Genomic DNA, 16,185 nt, shown 5'->3' with positions numbered 1-16,185 from the left:
TCCTGATCCCTGTCGATCCAAGAACACCCTACTACAAGGTTACCAAGGGATTTCTCACAAACTAAAACAAGAAGGCACTAAAAAAGGGCAGACCTCCAGGTCGCAGTTTGAAGTTATGGCCCTCTTTGGGTAATGTTGTTGTCATGCCCACTTTGACCAATCAGCACGGAGAGTTCATAAGTGCTGCGTTGACCCATGACCAACCTCCCTGCTGCGCTTTGCGATGTTATGTGTGATTGTTAACCCTATAAAACCATTTGTATCATATATGATACACATTTTCAATTCCGTTTTTCGTTTTCGGTTTAATCAATACTTGACCAAAATACTGTTGTATACCTTTGAACACTTCCCCTGTTCACCCTGGACCATACCATTGGCACTTCAAGTACATATCATATATCATACACCAGAAAGGTCGTGTAATAACATATTTTTTGATTATTATTTTTTTAATATATTTTGTTATAGGACTAAATAAAGGGTTCAATTTAAAAAAAAAAATTGAGTTTTTTGCCAATTCTTTCATAGTTCAGGCTTTATAGGGTTAAGAAACTATGACCCTGTGTGTGCCAAGAGGCTTGGCCATTGTCACACCGCCTGAAGGCCGACTGGTCCCAAAAGTCAATCACTTCTTCGATGTCCCATGGCCAACCTTCCTACCAACTTTCATGCAAATAAAATAACTATTTCTATTTATGTGCAGGGCATTAAATGGAATCCCACTGGCCTCCATGACCCTGTCCTGGTACCTCCTAGGACTAAGTGTCTGCATCACTAATGTCATCCTAGTTTCCATAGCTCATGCTGAAAACATTTGGGAGCTGAAATTATTTATAGCCAAATAGCCTAAAATCAGGTTGAGTCTGCTGGTGCATGTCATTTGTGCAGCATGACACCAACTGGCTCCATCTTTAAGTTTGCTGAGGATATATCGAAACATTAATTATTTGTATTACAAACACATAAAGCAAACACTCCCAATCCTTCTATCATTATACCTTCAAATATAAACTAAACTAAAATGAAAAACGAAAGTAAAAGAAACTGGTGCAAGTCGTCCCAGATGTCATTTTTTTTTTCTTTCTGTTTGTGATGATGATGATGACAAGACATTGCTGCTGGAAGCTTGGGGACCTGTTGGTGGCTCTGCGGTAGGTCAATATGTGTCATTTTCTGGCTATTGGATATCAATGTAAAAACGCATCATTGCCCAAAAGTTCATCAAATTGGACCCAGCGGTGGCCGAGATATTGATCTTGAAGCTTGGGGCCGTGTTGGCCCAGTGGTGGCATTCAGCAGTCAGGTCTATATACAAAACAGTGTGTGTGTGTGTGTGTGTGTGTGGGTGGGTGGGTCTGTTTTTGACTACCTTAAGCGACACACACAGATTTAAGACCGGGGTAATTGGGGACGGCTTGTCCAACTGGGGACAAAAGCAGTGTCCCCCATTTGGAAAAAGCTGCTCAGTAGTTAAGGTTAGGGTTAAGATTAGGTAAATCGTCGTTATGGTTAGGGTTAGGGTAGGTCTCCAAAAAAGGAATGTGAGTCTATGTAATGTCTCCCAAACAAACCCTAACCCTGTCAAAATCCATCATTCCTCCAAGTTTTATCCAAAACAGGCAGCAAGTGTGTGACGGACGAAACCCAAACCAACGTCAACGCCACCTTGATAACTTAACAAAACTACTCTAAAATAAAAACTGTGAAAGTAAACTAAACTATAAACCACGTGGCCCTAACTTGGTCTCATGTGTCTCACCTGAACAGAGTGTCATTGTTGGTCGGCTTGACCGGGTTTTGACAGTCACTGTGGCCCTCGGGTATGTAGCCTCTCTGTTTCCTAAAGCTTTGCGCGCCTTTGACCACGATGGCCACCCCGTCCCGCACCCTCTTCCTCAGGCTCATCCTCCACCGGTCTGTGATGATGCTGATGAGCCCCACAGGGAAGCTGTCCGGCGGGGGAATGTCCGGATTCCCCACCGCCAAGCTGGGGACGATCCAGATGTAGCCAGGCCCCACCAGTCCGGCCTCAGCCGCCATAGTGAACAGGTACTGCGCCTCCTCGTGGGAGCAGTACACCAGCAGCACCTGGGCGTCGATCTGCTGCAGGAGCCGTCGCGCCCGGATGTCGTTCATGCCATCAGCGGACATGTCGAACGTCAGCACATCCTGCAGCTCCCACATGAAGTAGCTGGTGTCGGTGAAGGACTTGATGTAATCCACGTAGGTTTCGTAGCCCGGGTAGAGGCTGGTGATGACCACGAAGCTGTCCCAGTTGTACTCCTCCATCACCTTGAACATGCCGTTGATCTGCTGCTCGATGGAGGAGCCCAGCTGGAGGAAGGTGGAGCCTTCACCCTGGAAATGGAGGAACACATGGCAACAGAATGAGGAGAGGGAAGATGGATGAAGACCTTTATGCTTAGTTAACCCACTGCAATCAATTTACTCTAACTAACGAACAGAATTAACCCATTATAATTCAATTTAGGTAATGCGCGGTGAGATTTCCAAAGAACCCTGTCTTTCTCCATGAGGGTTTTCTTGATGGACAAATCGCACACAAAGAAATCAGTTGCCCAGCCAGTGCGATGCTGACAGGACCAAAGTGATTCTGCTTTGTTTTGCACTACCAGAAGCTGCAGATCCATTCATCACTTAACACAGCGCAAACACTGGCCGTCATCCACACTTTGTCTTGCAAATTCAGAGGAATGGCACTATCACTGTGGCCAAAGCCTGCTCTTCGTCTCATGTCTCTTTTTTTTGTTTTTTTAATGCAATGACCTTGAGAGAAAGTTATGAGGCTGCTCCATTATATCAGCTTTGAAGAACAAGGAAGAAAGGTAGAGAAGAGAAAGTGGGGTCCTGGTGTGTCATGACTGATAAGGCTCTTTCCTTTTTGGATTTTCATTCATAAAATGTAGCTCAGGCTGATAATGAAATATTTGAGGTGCAGTGAAACATCAATTTTAATGGCACTGACTTAACGGCACAACCTGCAACATCTCAACATCAATAAATCATTATTACATTCAAAAGACTGTAAGATTCTGCTAGTTTCTGCTCTACATTTTACACTGTGGCCAACTGGGTCAGATTTGGTGGGAAATCATCTTTATGGTACAAAATAGGAAGAGGACACTGTTTTTCCAGTGCAAAAACAAATTACACAAATCCATCACCTGAGGCACAGTACAGATAGTCCTGGTCAAATATTATTCCACTACAAATGAAAGTGTCTCAGTCAAATTTTTACTTGAGTTAAAGAACTGCAGTAATAGCTTTTACAAATACTGAAGAATTCAAACATGCATTTTCTTTTTAATATCAGCACATTGCTGTATTGTTTTCATCATGCATTTATAGGACCTGGTAGCTCTCTGAAACTCGCTTATAGAGCCACTGCTGCACAAAACATGCAGAAACACCTTTAAAAACGTATGCATTCAGTATACAAATGTCTTGCTTACGCTTGTTTCACAGAGCTGGGTCATGAATTTTCGTTTTTACATCAAACCCAGTTGAGAGTGGGTGTCGTGATTGATTTTAGAAAAGCAAAAACAGCTGACCTTAAAGCTGCACTTAAAAGTAACGAGTAACAAGCTTCACAGAAATGAGGTGAAGTCAAAAGTACAATATTTGTCTTTGAAATTAGTAAAAGTCATAACTTTCCACAAAAAAAAAAAAAAAAAACTCAGCTCAAGTAAATGTGTGTTACTGTCCATCTTGTAATGGCAAATAGTGCAATGAATGAATGAAAGGTTGATGGAAAAATAATTTCCAATATGTTTGTCCCCCTTGAAAAAATTGCAAACCAAAGAAGCAGGGGAGCTTTTTGGCAGCAGGCAATGCCTTTTATGAGAAACTAACTCTTGATTTTGAGAAACTTTATTATGGGCCAAGATGGAGTCTACCAATCATCTCAACCACCATCTTCATACTAATTTGACAACGATATATTAACGGTAAAAGATGTGACATGAGGCACCGAGACGATTATGAGGAATTGTTGATTTGCCGTTGGATTTGAATTATACAGCCTCCTCTTGACTGTGGCTCCCTGCTCTGCTAAACAAACACTGTCACAAATCAATTAATGTGAACTATAAAGTGTGCAAAGTGTCAGTTACAAAGTGTGTAAATTCGTGACGTTTTATTGAGCACATCGGGTTGATTTTTGCAGATTCTTAATGACAAGAGAGTGACTTTACAATCCATAAAAGTTTGCTATGCTCTTGTCAAAATGAATCTCGACAGGACTTTAATGTGACTTTGTAGCCTCAAGCCTGCGGGAAGTGATCGTGTTAGAGTTGTACTCCAACCTCCCTGCCTCCTTCAGGCCAACACAGGCGGCCCCTCTCTATCCCGGTGTCTCTCTGGGGAAAAAACGCTCAATCCTGAGAAACAAGCCGGCTCCGAGCTCGGGTGCGGCTGGGTCAGGTGTCCTGAGACTCCAAACTGGGCTGTGATCTTATTCCGTCTGCCTCCTTGTTGTCCTACAGAGAGGTTCGGCGATGATTTCAGACGTCACAGCTGTTTCCACTGAGTCTCCACTGAGGCGCTGACTGTGCCATGCTCACATATTGTTTCTTTATTGTTCTTTTTTTTTTTCTCCCGGTCACCTGTCACTGCAATTGTGTCTTCAGATTTCTCATTAGATCACAAAAGAGGCGAAGGGGCGATTTCTACACTATCTATAATTTAAAAAAAGCCATAAATAGAGATTGCATGATTAAATAGTCACATGTAATATATGTGTTTCTGGCCATGTATTGTAATTCAATGAGTGTTTAGCATGAATGGTGTTACTCCAGCCTTGAACTATGCAAGGACCAAAATACAACTTTTAAATGAAAACCCAAAGCCATATCTTTGTTTAATGTTTGATACTACAGTAAAAAATGTTGTGAATGCTTTGCAAAAGTAGTACATGCATACCCAAGGTCATAGCCACCTGCATGCTGATCCAGTGCTAATAACCCAATATACTGGAGCCTTCCCTCTTTTATAGTGCTGCTGAATATTAATGTAAATGTGATCCAGGAATCGCCTTTTTCAGTTGAAGTTTTTTGAAGCAGCAGGACTCAGTCATTGTTCACTTCTCAGTACAAAGGATGTGCTGTGCCGTGGACTAAGATGAATGAGGCTGCACTGGAGGCCAGGTTGCTGCACAGATCCATACTGGGAGCAGGGATCTTATGCAGGTTAGTCACAGAGAAGCATGAGAAGATGGTACGAATCTACTCGTTTTCTCTTCCCCTTCACTGTCCCACAGCAAATCTGTCAGAGTTACTGCCTTGTTTCTGCGCTTGCTGCCTGTTCCCTAACACTGCAACAGTGCAAGTGAACCTATTTGTTCCTGGACAGGTGCAAATGCACGTGCACGCGTGGGTGTAGATGTATGTGTCCGTGTTTTAGTATGCTTTGCACATGCTCAATTTTATGCTGTGTCTCTCCGCCGACAACAGCCCAAGGGTTTTTCAGAATAAAGGCCCCTGCAAAGTGTGATCTCAACAGCTCAATTAGCAGAGTACAGTCTGATAGCGCAATCCAAATGAGCCTGGGGCATTACCACCGGCGCAACCAGAGCTCCATGCCGAAAGTCACGACTGCCCTGTCAGTATGCATAGCCTGTTCAGCATGGTAACACTGTCCAAGGCATTTGACTTAAGGGAATAAAATGAAACCATCACTTGCAATTCATTACAAGAAATGAAAGGATTTTTTTTTTTTTGACACCAGAATTGGATCACCTTTCTAATTTGCACATGTTGCACGAGACATGATTTTTTTTTTTTTTTTTAAATGTTTTAATTAAATCCAGTGTTACTTGTTGTCTGTCAGATGATGACTCGTGCATGAGTAAATGGTTGCCAAGCATGACACACCATGCAGTCACAAAGCAGTGTCTCTGCAGCACACACAGGCTCACAGTAATAGCGTACAATCCCAAAGAAGATTACAGCCATTGAGTCGTCGGCTTAGCTTCTCAAGCTTCTCAAGGCCGAGATCACATTCACAAGGGTAAAATATACGGAGTAACTCGTAATCTGTTTACAAACACAGATGTGGAGATGTTAGCGACTCAGACAAATTTTACTTTTTAAACCTTTAACTTTCGTCAAGTAAAATCAGGAAATGAAATCTTTAACCGTCTAGTGTCAATGGCAATGCTTTGCAGCCTGAGGATTATCTGATGAATGCATTGCAACTAGCCCAAGCTGGATTTAGATGACGGTTTAAAGTGGTAGTTAGCAGAATTTTTTCTTGATTAAGAGCCCCAGTAAGTAAACAATGGCCTTTACAGATTCCAAAACAAAGTCATCTAGATAGGTGACGGTTATCTGAAGGACTCAGATTAGCTGTGGCTATTGATAGACATGGAATCCATCCAAAAATCTGGGAGAAACAAGAGATTAAATAGCTCGTAAATGATGCACAGACGTAAATGTGTAATGAGTGATATCAGCAACTAGCAGGAGAGAAAAAAAAATGGCCATGAAACAGAGAGTGGTGCATGGCGTCCTCTCGCCCATGACTGAATTGCAGCCAGCTCGCTCTCTCTCTCTGTGAGCAGCGACTTCTGGACAAAGCTCTTTGCTGCGGCATATGTCTGCCTGCACCTCGCAGCGTGAAGCGCCCTGGCACTGCCGCCGTGTGCTCCTGACGTCACGTAGATCCTGCACGGCAACCAGGAACAGACGCACCACTCTCCAGTCTTTTGCCCTTTCTCACAAAACTGGAGGGAATCCAGATCAAGATACTATAGACACGAGGTGGGAGAGGGGTCGGACACTGTGTGTGCAACACCTGACACTGAAGTCGGTTTGTTTTCGAGAGATAACAAACTGCACCGTGTGGGAAATTTTACTTTGCACTGTCAAGGTTTTATGAGGTCGATACACATGCAGCTAGGCCTGGGTTATATTTCATTTTTATCATTTAATTTACTGTGATGACATAATGGTATTATTGTGCCAACTATACAATTCTATTTTCTAATGATAAGGCAAATACTAGTTAACATATCTCACAAAAAGAGCTAATTAGGCCCTAACATTTGAAAATTACAGTTGCATCATACTTTATATTCCTGTGCACTTTAATATGATGAGCATCAGTGGGATTATCTGATGTGATTTTGCATATATCTCTTTTGAATACCCCATGAAAGGCTAATTTAGATGATTTTCATGTTTTAGCTTCAAATGAAGGATTAGATCATCTGTGGGGTTAGAAAATCTAATGAACCTTCTAAACACTGGAGGACCCAAAGACTCAGGACCCCAAAAGGGACATTTCAAACAGCTGCAATGCCAGCAGATACTGTTTGAAACCAGCAGTAAAATAATGTTGACAGTGGCCAAATGAAACAATTCAGATAATCACAAAATATTTTCAGGGTATTAAATTTGTCCAGCCACATTTGTGCGTGGAGTGAAGTTTGGACAGGAGCTGTGTTATCATTAAACGCATCTGAATCCGCTCACGCTGAGACTTCCACCTCGTCCCACTCACCTTTGTGCCAAATTCTCTGTCCCTCTGTCTAGACGGGTCACGCTGTATCTGTGCCGCTGCTTTGCAGGTGCAGCGGGAGACAAGAGGGTTTAGGACGCAGCGAAGGGAGCGAGAGGGAAAAAACAGGAAGTGTTCCAGTTTTCGGAAGGGCCTCGGGCTTTTGGTCTTGTTTGGAAAATCAGAGCTTGGCTCCTGTCTGACTTACATTTTGTTCACTTACACCTTTTTGGCTCGAAGGACGTAGCCTCTCTGAGCTCAGAACGCCTGCCAGAGGATGAGGCTCCGCAGCACTGGAGGACTGAGCTGAATGCACATTGAGAAAATGGTCCAATTCACACTCCTGCTCTTCAGGAATTATTATTTAAGTTAGAATTCAAAGGCACCTGAAACCATCATGAACTACTGAACACAAGGCAAGACCTTAAAAAACACACCCAGCTTATCTGTCGTAATGACAAGCACATAAGAGTGCCCCATCCCTGCAAACTGGGATATTGAGTCACAATATTTGCCCAAAATAAATTATTATGGTAATTATGTGTGCTTTTCTCCTTACAGGAAGTCAAGACAGATTGTAAAGTAAGACCAAACTATAAGTTTTTGCTCATTTCCTGCATTCCCTCGCTGTTTTATATCATCCTCGGTCACTTTCCAGTGCTTTTACCACATTAGATTACTGTTTCCCTTCCTCTTGGTTGTTTTTCAGTGTAAATATTTTGAGCCAAACACTGTCTAAACATTATCAGTTTGTCCCAGTAAAGAAAAGGTTGGCAGACATCAAGCTGTGGAAAATCTTGTTCAGCTGAGGTTCATTTTGCAGACTACAGACTGCAGTAGAAACATCTTGCTGTGGTTTGAACAGCTTGTCAGTGACATAACACCAGTCTAATGTAACCACAGAGAATGTTTGCTGTTGGTTAAAACTATTCATTTTGGCAAAGAAAAAGCAGAAACTGGACACATAATGTCTGATTTTTTGTGTGCAACTAGAAAAACTGTCTCAACTTTTGCAGTGTTCCCTCATGTGCACAGTAATACACAATGGTGAGCATAACATCTTTAAAAATGTAAAAGTTTATAGCCTGATAGAGACAATTAAACCCAAATTTTGCAGGCCCCATCATCTGCATTCAGTCCCTCTGGAAAACATAAATGGCATTTGACACAAATCCCAAAAATATAATCTCTACTACACCGAAGCTATAACATGTTTTATACCCTAAAATAAAATACATCAATTAACAATGAGAATAATCAATTAATTATTCTTCATATTGATTCTTGCTGTCAAAATACTAATAGTTATCCACTTTTTTCAATAAATGGATGTTGATTTTGTCACCAAAAAACCCATTCCAAAAGAAACTAAAAGATCAGAATTCACAGAGGTGATACAAGCAGATGTAATTAATACCTAATTATGTATTTATTTTAAAACCTTTGAGGTATTAAAGTATATATCTCATGGATATCCATTCAAAAGCAGTCTTTATTTTTGGCATTTTGCAGAAAGCCCTTTCATAGTTTCCATGTATGGGGATTTGGCTACGGACCAAATGGTGGAGATGCTAATTTACGGCGAACAAAATGATGCAAATGAGGCATTTTACAGCCTCTTTCAGCACTTTGATGCAACTTCCCTCACAGCCATGGGTTTCCCTTAGAAAATGAATTCCAGGTTATGAGTTGCTGGAAGTGAGGAAGTGCGTCTGACGGGTATGGCAATTAAAACTTAAAATATCTTTAATGGTGGTGCATGTGTATTAAAAACAGTCAAAATTAACATTAAAGGACTGTAAATGTTAAAAATGAGCAAAACCCCCATCAGTCGTGCTGGAATCGTCCTTTTTTTAAAGTTTTATTGCCTGGGTTACACTGGGAAGGCGTACAGTATGAGCCGTGGTTTCTGGGTAAAGAAGAAGCCGCGGTTCAGATTCCTCAGGCTGTGTAACATCTCAGGCATTTGTGTAAGCCTGGATTGCTGTTATTGATCCAGCCACGGGCCTGCGAGAGATGATTGATGTGTGATTGACTCGTGATAATGAAGCAATTTTGATTTCATTTCCATGTGAACCTGGCTTCGGTCCTCACAGCAAGATCACAGGCCTGGCAGAGCAGACTCGCGGTTTGGCTGCGTCCAGGGTGCGAGCTGCAGGGGCGCCAGGGGGAGATGAGCTCCCCTGAATAAGACATGAGCTCCCCTAAAGACCAGATTTGAGAAATTTGGTGAAATCCGCCGAAAGCCACGGCATAGTTTGCACACTGGCTGCATAAAACAACTGTGCCGCTTCGCCCAAATCCTCCCTGTCTAACACCTACAGTCTTCATTTTCACATACTTGTTTTTACCGGCTGCATTTTTTCCCATTTCTCTCCCCCTTTTGTTTTGTTTGGACAGAAACTAAAGTGAATAATGAGGGGTATAATATTCCCTATCAACACACTAAAATGCCCCAAGGACAGGAATCAGTTTATCAGTTAATTTAATGCTGTCACTTTCTGAAAGATCAGACTCCTGGCTTTCACCGAAATATATGAAAAATGAATGAGTTGCATTACCTTATTGACTACCTTTGACAGCATCCAATAAATCAGTCAAAAACAGGCGACGCGCCCGCTCATTAAGACGGAGGATTCACTGAAGGCCCGAGCTGAGAGCCGGAAAACAAGTGACTCAACAATGACTGCACATCAAGTCTAACCTAAAGGACTATTCTGACTTTTTTTCAAGTCACTGGTCACCTTATCCGATATCTGATGAGAGAATTGACATAAAAATCATCTCTCCGGTTCCAGTGCATCTGGACCATCTGCTAGCGCTTTGGAATCCACACACACGCTTTTATTGTTGGTAACAAAAACAAATTGTGCATATCTTCATTTTGCCCTGAATGGTATTGAGCTGTCTTAAGCTGTGCAGTCTTCACCTCGACGGCACAAATAACCTGTGGCATCCACTGCTGTCTTTGTTTATTTCATTAAAGTAAAGCCAAGAAAAGCAAAAGCCAAATACTGTTTTTTTTTTGTTTTGTTTTGTTTTTTTTCATTTTAGCAGAAGGTAGATGGTGGAACTGTAGCTGCTAAACACGTTTATCCTTCCATTTATCCATTTATCACAGCTGAAGGTAGAGGAGGATCCACCACAAATTAATTTCTCCTGAAGCTGCTCTTTTTTTTTTCTTTTTTTTCTTTTTTTTTTTTAAATTTTAAGATGTGCATTTCAAATCCACATGACACACTGTGTAAATAAGGCAGCTTCGGAGTTGCTGTAAGGTTTATTTTTCCACCTTGACGGAGCTAGGCTAACGACCTCCATAGACTTCAAGTCTTTATGCTAAGCTAACACGAAATGTGACCCATAGGAACCGAACCAGAAGGACATCAGAAAAAGGCTATTTTGCCCAAAACGTTGGAGTTTTCCTTTAAATAACACTAGTCACCTGTTGTGGCTTGACGTCTTGTTTGACAAGGCATTAGCAGGCACAGCAGATGAACTGATCTCTCAGAGACACAGATGATTTTTTTCACTAAACCCCTCCTCACAGGGGACCGACGGGCCAAGATCCCAAAAAGTTCCAGCCCGTCAGTGCGATTGGTTTCAGAGCCGAGTTTTAATGTCCATTTGAGAAAGTACCAGTCGTGATACTCAGTCTCATTGTGTAGCTATCCTTTGTTTTCCACTTTTAAAAACCTGGAGTACCTCCATCTGGACCTCCTCCTCTACATACTTTGATATACACCCCTAATTACTCTGTGTAGAACAAGTGGATTCGATCCCAGTGGTAAAAACGTCACTGCTACTCCACTTGGACACGAAGCAGATACGCTGACAGACGTCCATTTCTGCTTCCTCACAGCCTCTTGAGTTTGTAGCTGGCAGCCTTCAATGAACGCAGGCAGCATCTCATTGCCAGATTGTAAAAGAAAAAAAGAAAAAAAGGCATTCAAGCTTTGAAATATGGAGCGTACAAGATATTAGAATCATCTGTCTAATACTGAGCTGCACTCAGTCATGACTATAATATGTGGTTCAACATCAACCCACAGGGAAGATTTTTACAATATAATATTATGTAATGGTAAAGATTAACATCAGAGGCTTTGAAAACTGATATCATAAAGGTATTGAACTCCTGACTCTACAAAAAAAAAAAAAAATGCTGATAGCAGCTTCGGAGAACTCATCAACTTTGATTTGGTGCTATTTTTACAAAGATCAACCTTTTTTTTTTTAACCTTTAGGAATGATTACTACAATATACTGATTATATGTGGGCCCAAGCCCATAAGCAGTGACTATTTGCTACACACATCAAATTACCAAGTGAGGCAGGGAGGCGTATGTGCCTACCAGAAGCCTGGTACCTCAGTGGGTAGCAGGGGATTAGCGCTGGAGTCCAACAGGGACCATCCATATTAATAATGCATGTACTCATTGCATTGTAAGGCACTTTAAATGCATGGACTAAGTGGTATACAGTATGTTCACGGACTGAATTTCTTTTACTGGCTAATTACAAATGAAAAGCAGTCAGTCATCTGAGCACCATTACATTTTTTTTCCCACATTCCACGTATTTATTCTGTAATTTATTATGAAAGAGTCGCTGTTGTCATCCTGAAGTTAGAATAGTTAGCGTGGAAATGGCCAGTGGGAGGCATACGCCGCTGATTGACGTCTCTTTGATTACCCTTGAGAAGTCATGCTGATGCCGAGATTGGCCGCCATGTTTTCCGAAATGAATACAGCCGACCGGGGAGCTGTCTAAAAAATATGAATTAAGGAAATCCCAGAGTTTTGCCACGTACGCGAGCCTCTCTGGCTTCTATTTATTTCCCCACAAAGGAAACCGCCACAAGTCTAAAACAAAACAAACATTTCAGTTATATATTCTGCTCCACTTTAGCCCGAAGCGTCCGTGTTAACCTGTTTCATACTGAGCTTCATATAAAAATGAGTAGCAGGAGCTGAGCTGTCTCCCACTGTGCCATTTATTAAGGCTGCGAAAGGTAGCATTTATTAAATCACATTACCGCATTAACGTGTAAATTTAAGTGTAAGATTGGCAGCCTCTCCCAGCCGCTGCACTGCATTTCACGTCGGTGCATGAGAGACATTTGCCTGGTTTCCTCAGTGATTGCATTAAAAGCAAACAGGCTGCAGGGCTCACAGTGTAAACTCCTGCCTGGGAGTGTGTGGCGACTCCCCGCTCTGTGCCTCCTGGACGCCGTGCCGTAATGTCATCAGGGAACGGCCTTTTTAAAGGAGTTAGAGTCGGTCCCCTCGCTCGAGCTCTTTGTAGTGGATTCTAGACATGGATCGCTGCTGCCAAAACTATGAGCCTGCACTCTAAAAGGCAATTTAATGGCAGTGTGTGTCACATGCATCTCACCCAACCGTGCGGTACCTCATCAGTGTAATAATGATGTTACAATATAAGCTTTAAAATGCAAAATATGGTGATCTTGGCGATGGTGATCAAAATCTTAATATGAAAGAAACAAACAAAAAAAACAACAACAATGAACTGAATGAGACTGGCTTTTGATTTTTGACGTGTTTTTTTTTTAATATTTGACCTTGACAAGGTTAAGGTGATGTGTGCGTCACAAGTCTGGTGTTCCTGTCAAGCCACTCTGAGCAGGATGGCATTTTTCCCGTTTGTTGATCTTGAAGTTGTTTTGGAGTGACAGACTGTGACTGTCTGTCTGTCTAATAACGCTCATTATGGATTATAATTAGCGCTTGAATGAAGTATCGAGTGTGAGCACTACCTGACTGTGTTCAGAAATGAGTCACCTTAGCTGCACTTCTGCTCCATCTTCATTTTATTTTTGAATCTGGGGCTCTCCTAAGAGATAACTGTTGTTTGAGGTGATTTGGGGATAGCTTCAGTATTTTTCCACCCGGGCTGTAGGAAAATGTTGATACCCATCCCTTAGAAAGAAACACGTCACAATACAATGTTAGCTAAAATACTTGGCTCAGGTGAGGTTAAGGTTAGGGTTAGGCTGAGGTTATGGTTAAGGTTAGGAAACTTTAACTAGCAACATTAGTAAACACTTTAAAAACAACCTCCATTTTTGCTTGGACTTGGATTTGAGTTCAGGTCGTTCACGGCAACATGAGTGACCTGACCCGACTCGAGTGTTTGACCCGTCCACCACCCACCATGTCTTTATGCAGAGTCCCTTTATACCACATCATGTTACTGCTCTTTCATAAAACCGTACATTTTTCTCACCTCTGCGACAGAAAACACTGACAGGCTTTCCTACAGACGACCAGCGGGTCTATTACACACTTTGGCTTGACACTTGGGTGGCACAACCGTACTGCTTAGTTATTAGAAACTTAACACTCTGCTGCAGCTTCTTGCTCGCCTTCAACACAGTCAAACAGGGAACTCATTTTCAGCCTTGGCATAAATGAATGCAAGAAGAAATTCTGAATTTTCTTAAACAGGGAACACCAAAAAAAAGAGAATAAATTTTTCCTGCACTGACACTGTGAACTTCATGAAATCCTGAGGTCCGAGTTCAAGAGCAGGCGGCATTATGTAAGCAGCAAAATGGTGTGGATGTATTCAAGGCTAAGGATTATTGTAAATTCTAAATAACACAGAGGCTGCAGCAGAGTCGTGAGTTTCTCCTCGTTAAAGCAGTGCTGAGGTTGAGCTTAGGGTCAACATTTTAATAAGACCTGAGCTGAAAAATGGCCGAACCTATCCTTGAACAGAATATCAAAGAGTTATCCAGCCGTCCAATAGTTTCAGTGACTTCCTCGTGGAAAAACGTGGACATCGATGACTTACATTTGTCCAGGCAAACTCCAAACTTCTGCAAATCTAGAAAAATGTGACTTACAAAATGGTGTGTGTGTGAGAGAGAGATCTGAAAGGCAAAACAGAAGCCGAGCGCACCCCCCCCGCCGTGACACTGGCACACGGGCCGCGCCCCCCCGCCCCGCGCCCTCTGCACTGACCTTGTATGGCAAGACGACTGCAGAGCCTCCGCTGATGCCCACAATGGGCACCGCTGTCTGCGTGGAAATGAAGTCCAGGATCTGCGCCACGGCCTCCGAGCCGACGTTGTCCTCAAACACCACGCCATGCACGCGGTTGGCGGTGAGGGTGTCGCAGATGCGGGTGAGCAGGGCCCGCGGGTTGGTGTTATTGACCAGCACAGTGATGGGGTTCACCTCCAGAGGCAGGTCCATGAAGTTTTCCCTGCTGAGCCGCCCCTTGATCTCTGTCTGGTAGGCCGAGCCGCTGAACACCACCGCCACATTCACCGCCGGCGCGGGGATCCCGAAGGGCCGGCCCCAGCAGCAGGGGGCAGCGCACAGCAGCAACAGCAGCAGTAGCAGCAGCAGCGGCGGCGGCCACCACGGGGAGTCGCTCAAGCGGCCTAGACGAACGCCCATCTCAGTCACCTACTGCCTGGAGGAGAGGGTCAAAGGGCAAGGGCGAGGGGGGGTGGAGGAGAGGGAGAGAGTGGGGATTGACATATTAGATACACGAGACCGGCTGATGTCATTCTCTGAAATGTTGTGATAATACTCGGTAATCCCAACCGGCCAGCCAACCAAACTGCCTTTTGTTTGGAGTCGGCTTATTTTGATTAATGACCTTTTTGCTTCATCTCTGCTCAGTGCGCTGCTATAACTAAGACAGTGTAAGAGCCCATTAACGGAGCCCGCAGTTGTATTTTTAGAGTGTGTCAGCATGCAACGCGAGGCAGCGGCCAGGTTGTTGCGTCTTAGGGCAGCAGCTGCCACCCTGCTGCTGTTGTATTCTGCAGTCCAACATAACAGATGGTGGCCAATGTTTAATGCAACAAATGGAGAACAAGGAGGATTTATAATTTTCCTCTCGTGACATTAGTTTTTGTAGCTGTTGCTGAATTTTACACTGTCCCGAAGCGTTCAAATTTAATCTGCGAAATGCCAGAATGCACGGTTTTTGGCCGATGAAGTTGCAGGCGCGGTGACGTTAATGTGACACTTCATCTGTTTTGGGGAAGTTTTAAGTCAAATATTAGGTTTGAGACTTGTTTCTTCAGTTAATCAGACAATTAGGCAGTTACTTAGCAGAGTGTGTATTTACAAGGGATGGCAATTCCCAAATTGGCCTTTGAACAAATCTCACTTCTTTGTGCAGCGCTGCATCACTAATAGATTGGTTCACAACCAGTACCCCCCAGCCAGACTGTCTTAACTTTCTTCCAGAAACCTAATTGCTTTGCTTTTTTCCCCCAGGAAGGTAATGGAGGAGAAATGCCACAGCAGAGTTGAATGAAGTCAGACCCTGCAGCATTAGTTTAACAGTCACATTGGCAGTGTAGCCAGACAGTGGTTTGTGTTGAGCTGTCAGACACACTCAGGCTCTATGTCAAATCTGTCACAGTGGTGTGTGGGCCTGAGGGAGCACGGCACACTGGTCCCCTGTCAGAGAGATCTGATCCACCGTGCGATGGAATCCCAGTGGGGTGAATATATTGTAATCCCTCGGTAATCCCTGCCAGGCGTCATGGCCTCAGGCTTGATTGTAGTGTATCAACTTATAAACTGATTTGGATGTGGCGCAAGACTCATTGTAGCTGTGCTCTGCAGTTCTGTATTTTTCTCCACCTCCTGAAAAATATTTTCACATATTGAGCG

General features: G+C 43.1%; 1 protein-coding gene across 1 annotated transcript in view; it reads right to left on the bottom strand.

Moving 5' to 3' along the window:
• grin2ca (glutamate receptor, ionotropic, N-methyl D-aspartate 2Ca) overlaps positions 1 to 16,185 on the bottom strand; it is a 76,124-nt gene that overhangs the window by 37,864 nt on the left and 22,075 nt on the right. The window contains exons 2-3 of the mRNA XM_030058208.1: positions 14,509 to 14,965; positions 1,763 to 2,361 (exon numbers count right to left, since the gene is read on the bottom strand). Of these exons, the coding sequence (XP_029914068.1) occupies positions 1,763 to 2,361; positions 14,509 to 14,949 (1,040 nt within the window). The 5' untranslated portion in view covers positions 14,950 to 14,965. The remainder of the gene's footprint in view (positions 1 to 1,762; positions 2,362 to 14,508; positions 14,966 to 16,185) is intronic.

The sequence above is a fragment of the Myripristis murdjan genome, chromosome 8 (genome assembly GCF_902150065.1).
Source record: "Myripristis murdjan chromosome 8, fMyrMur1.1, whole genome shotgun sequence".
Lineage (NCBI taxonomy): Eukaryota > Metazoa > Chordata > Actinopteri > Holocentriformes > Holocentridae > Myripristis > Myripristis murdjan.
This window is presented reverse-complemented; position numbering and strand designations above follow the sequence as displayed.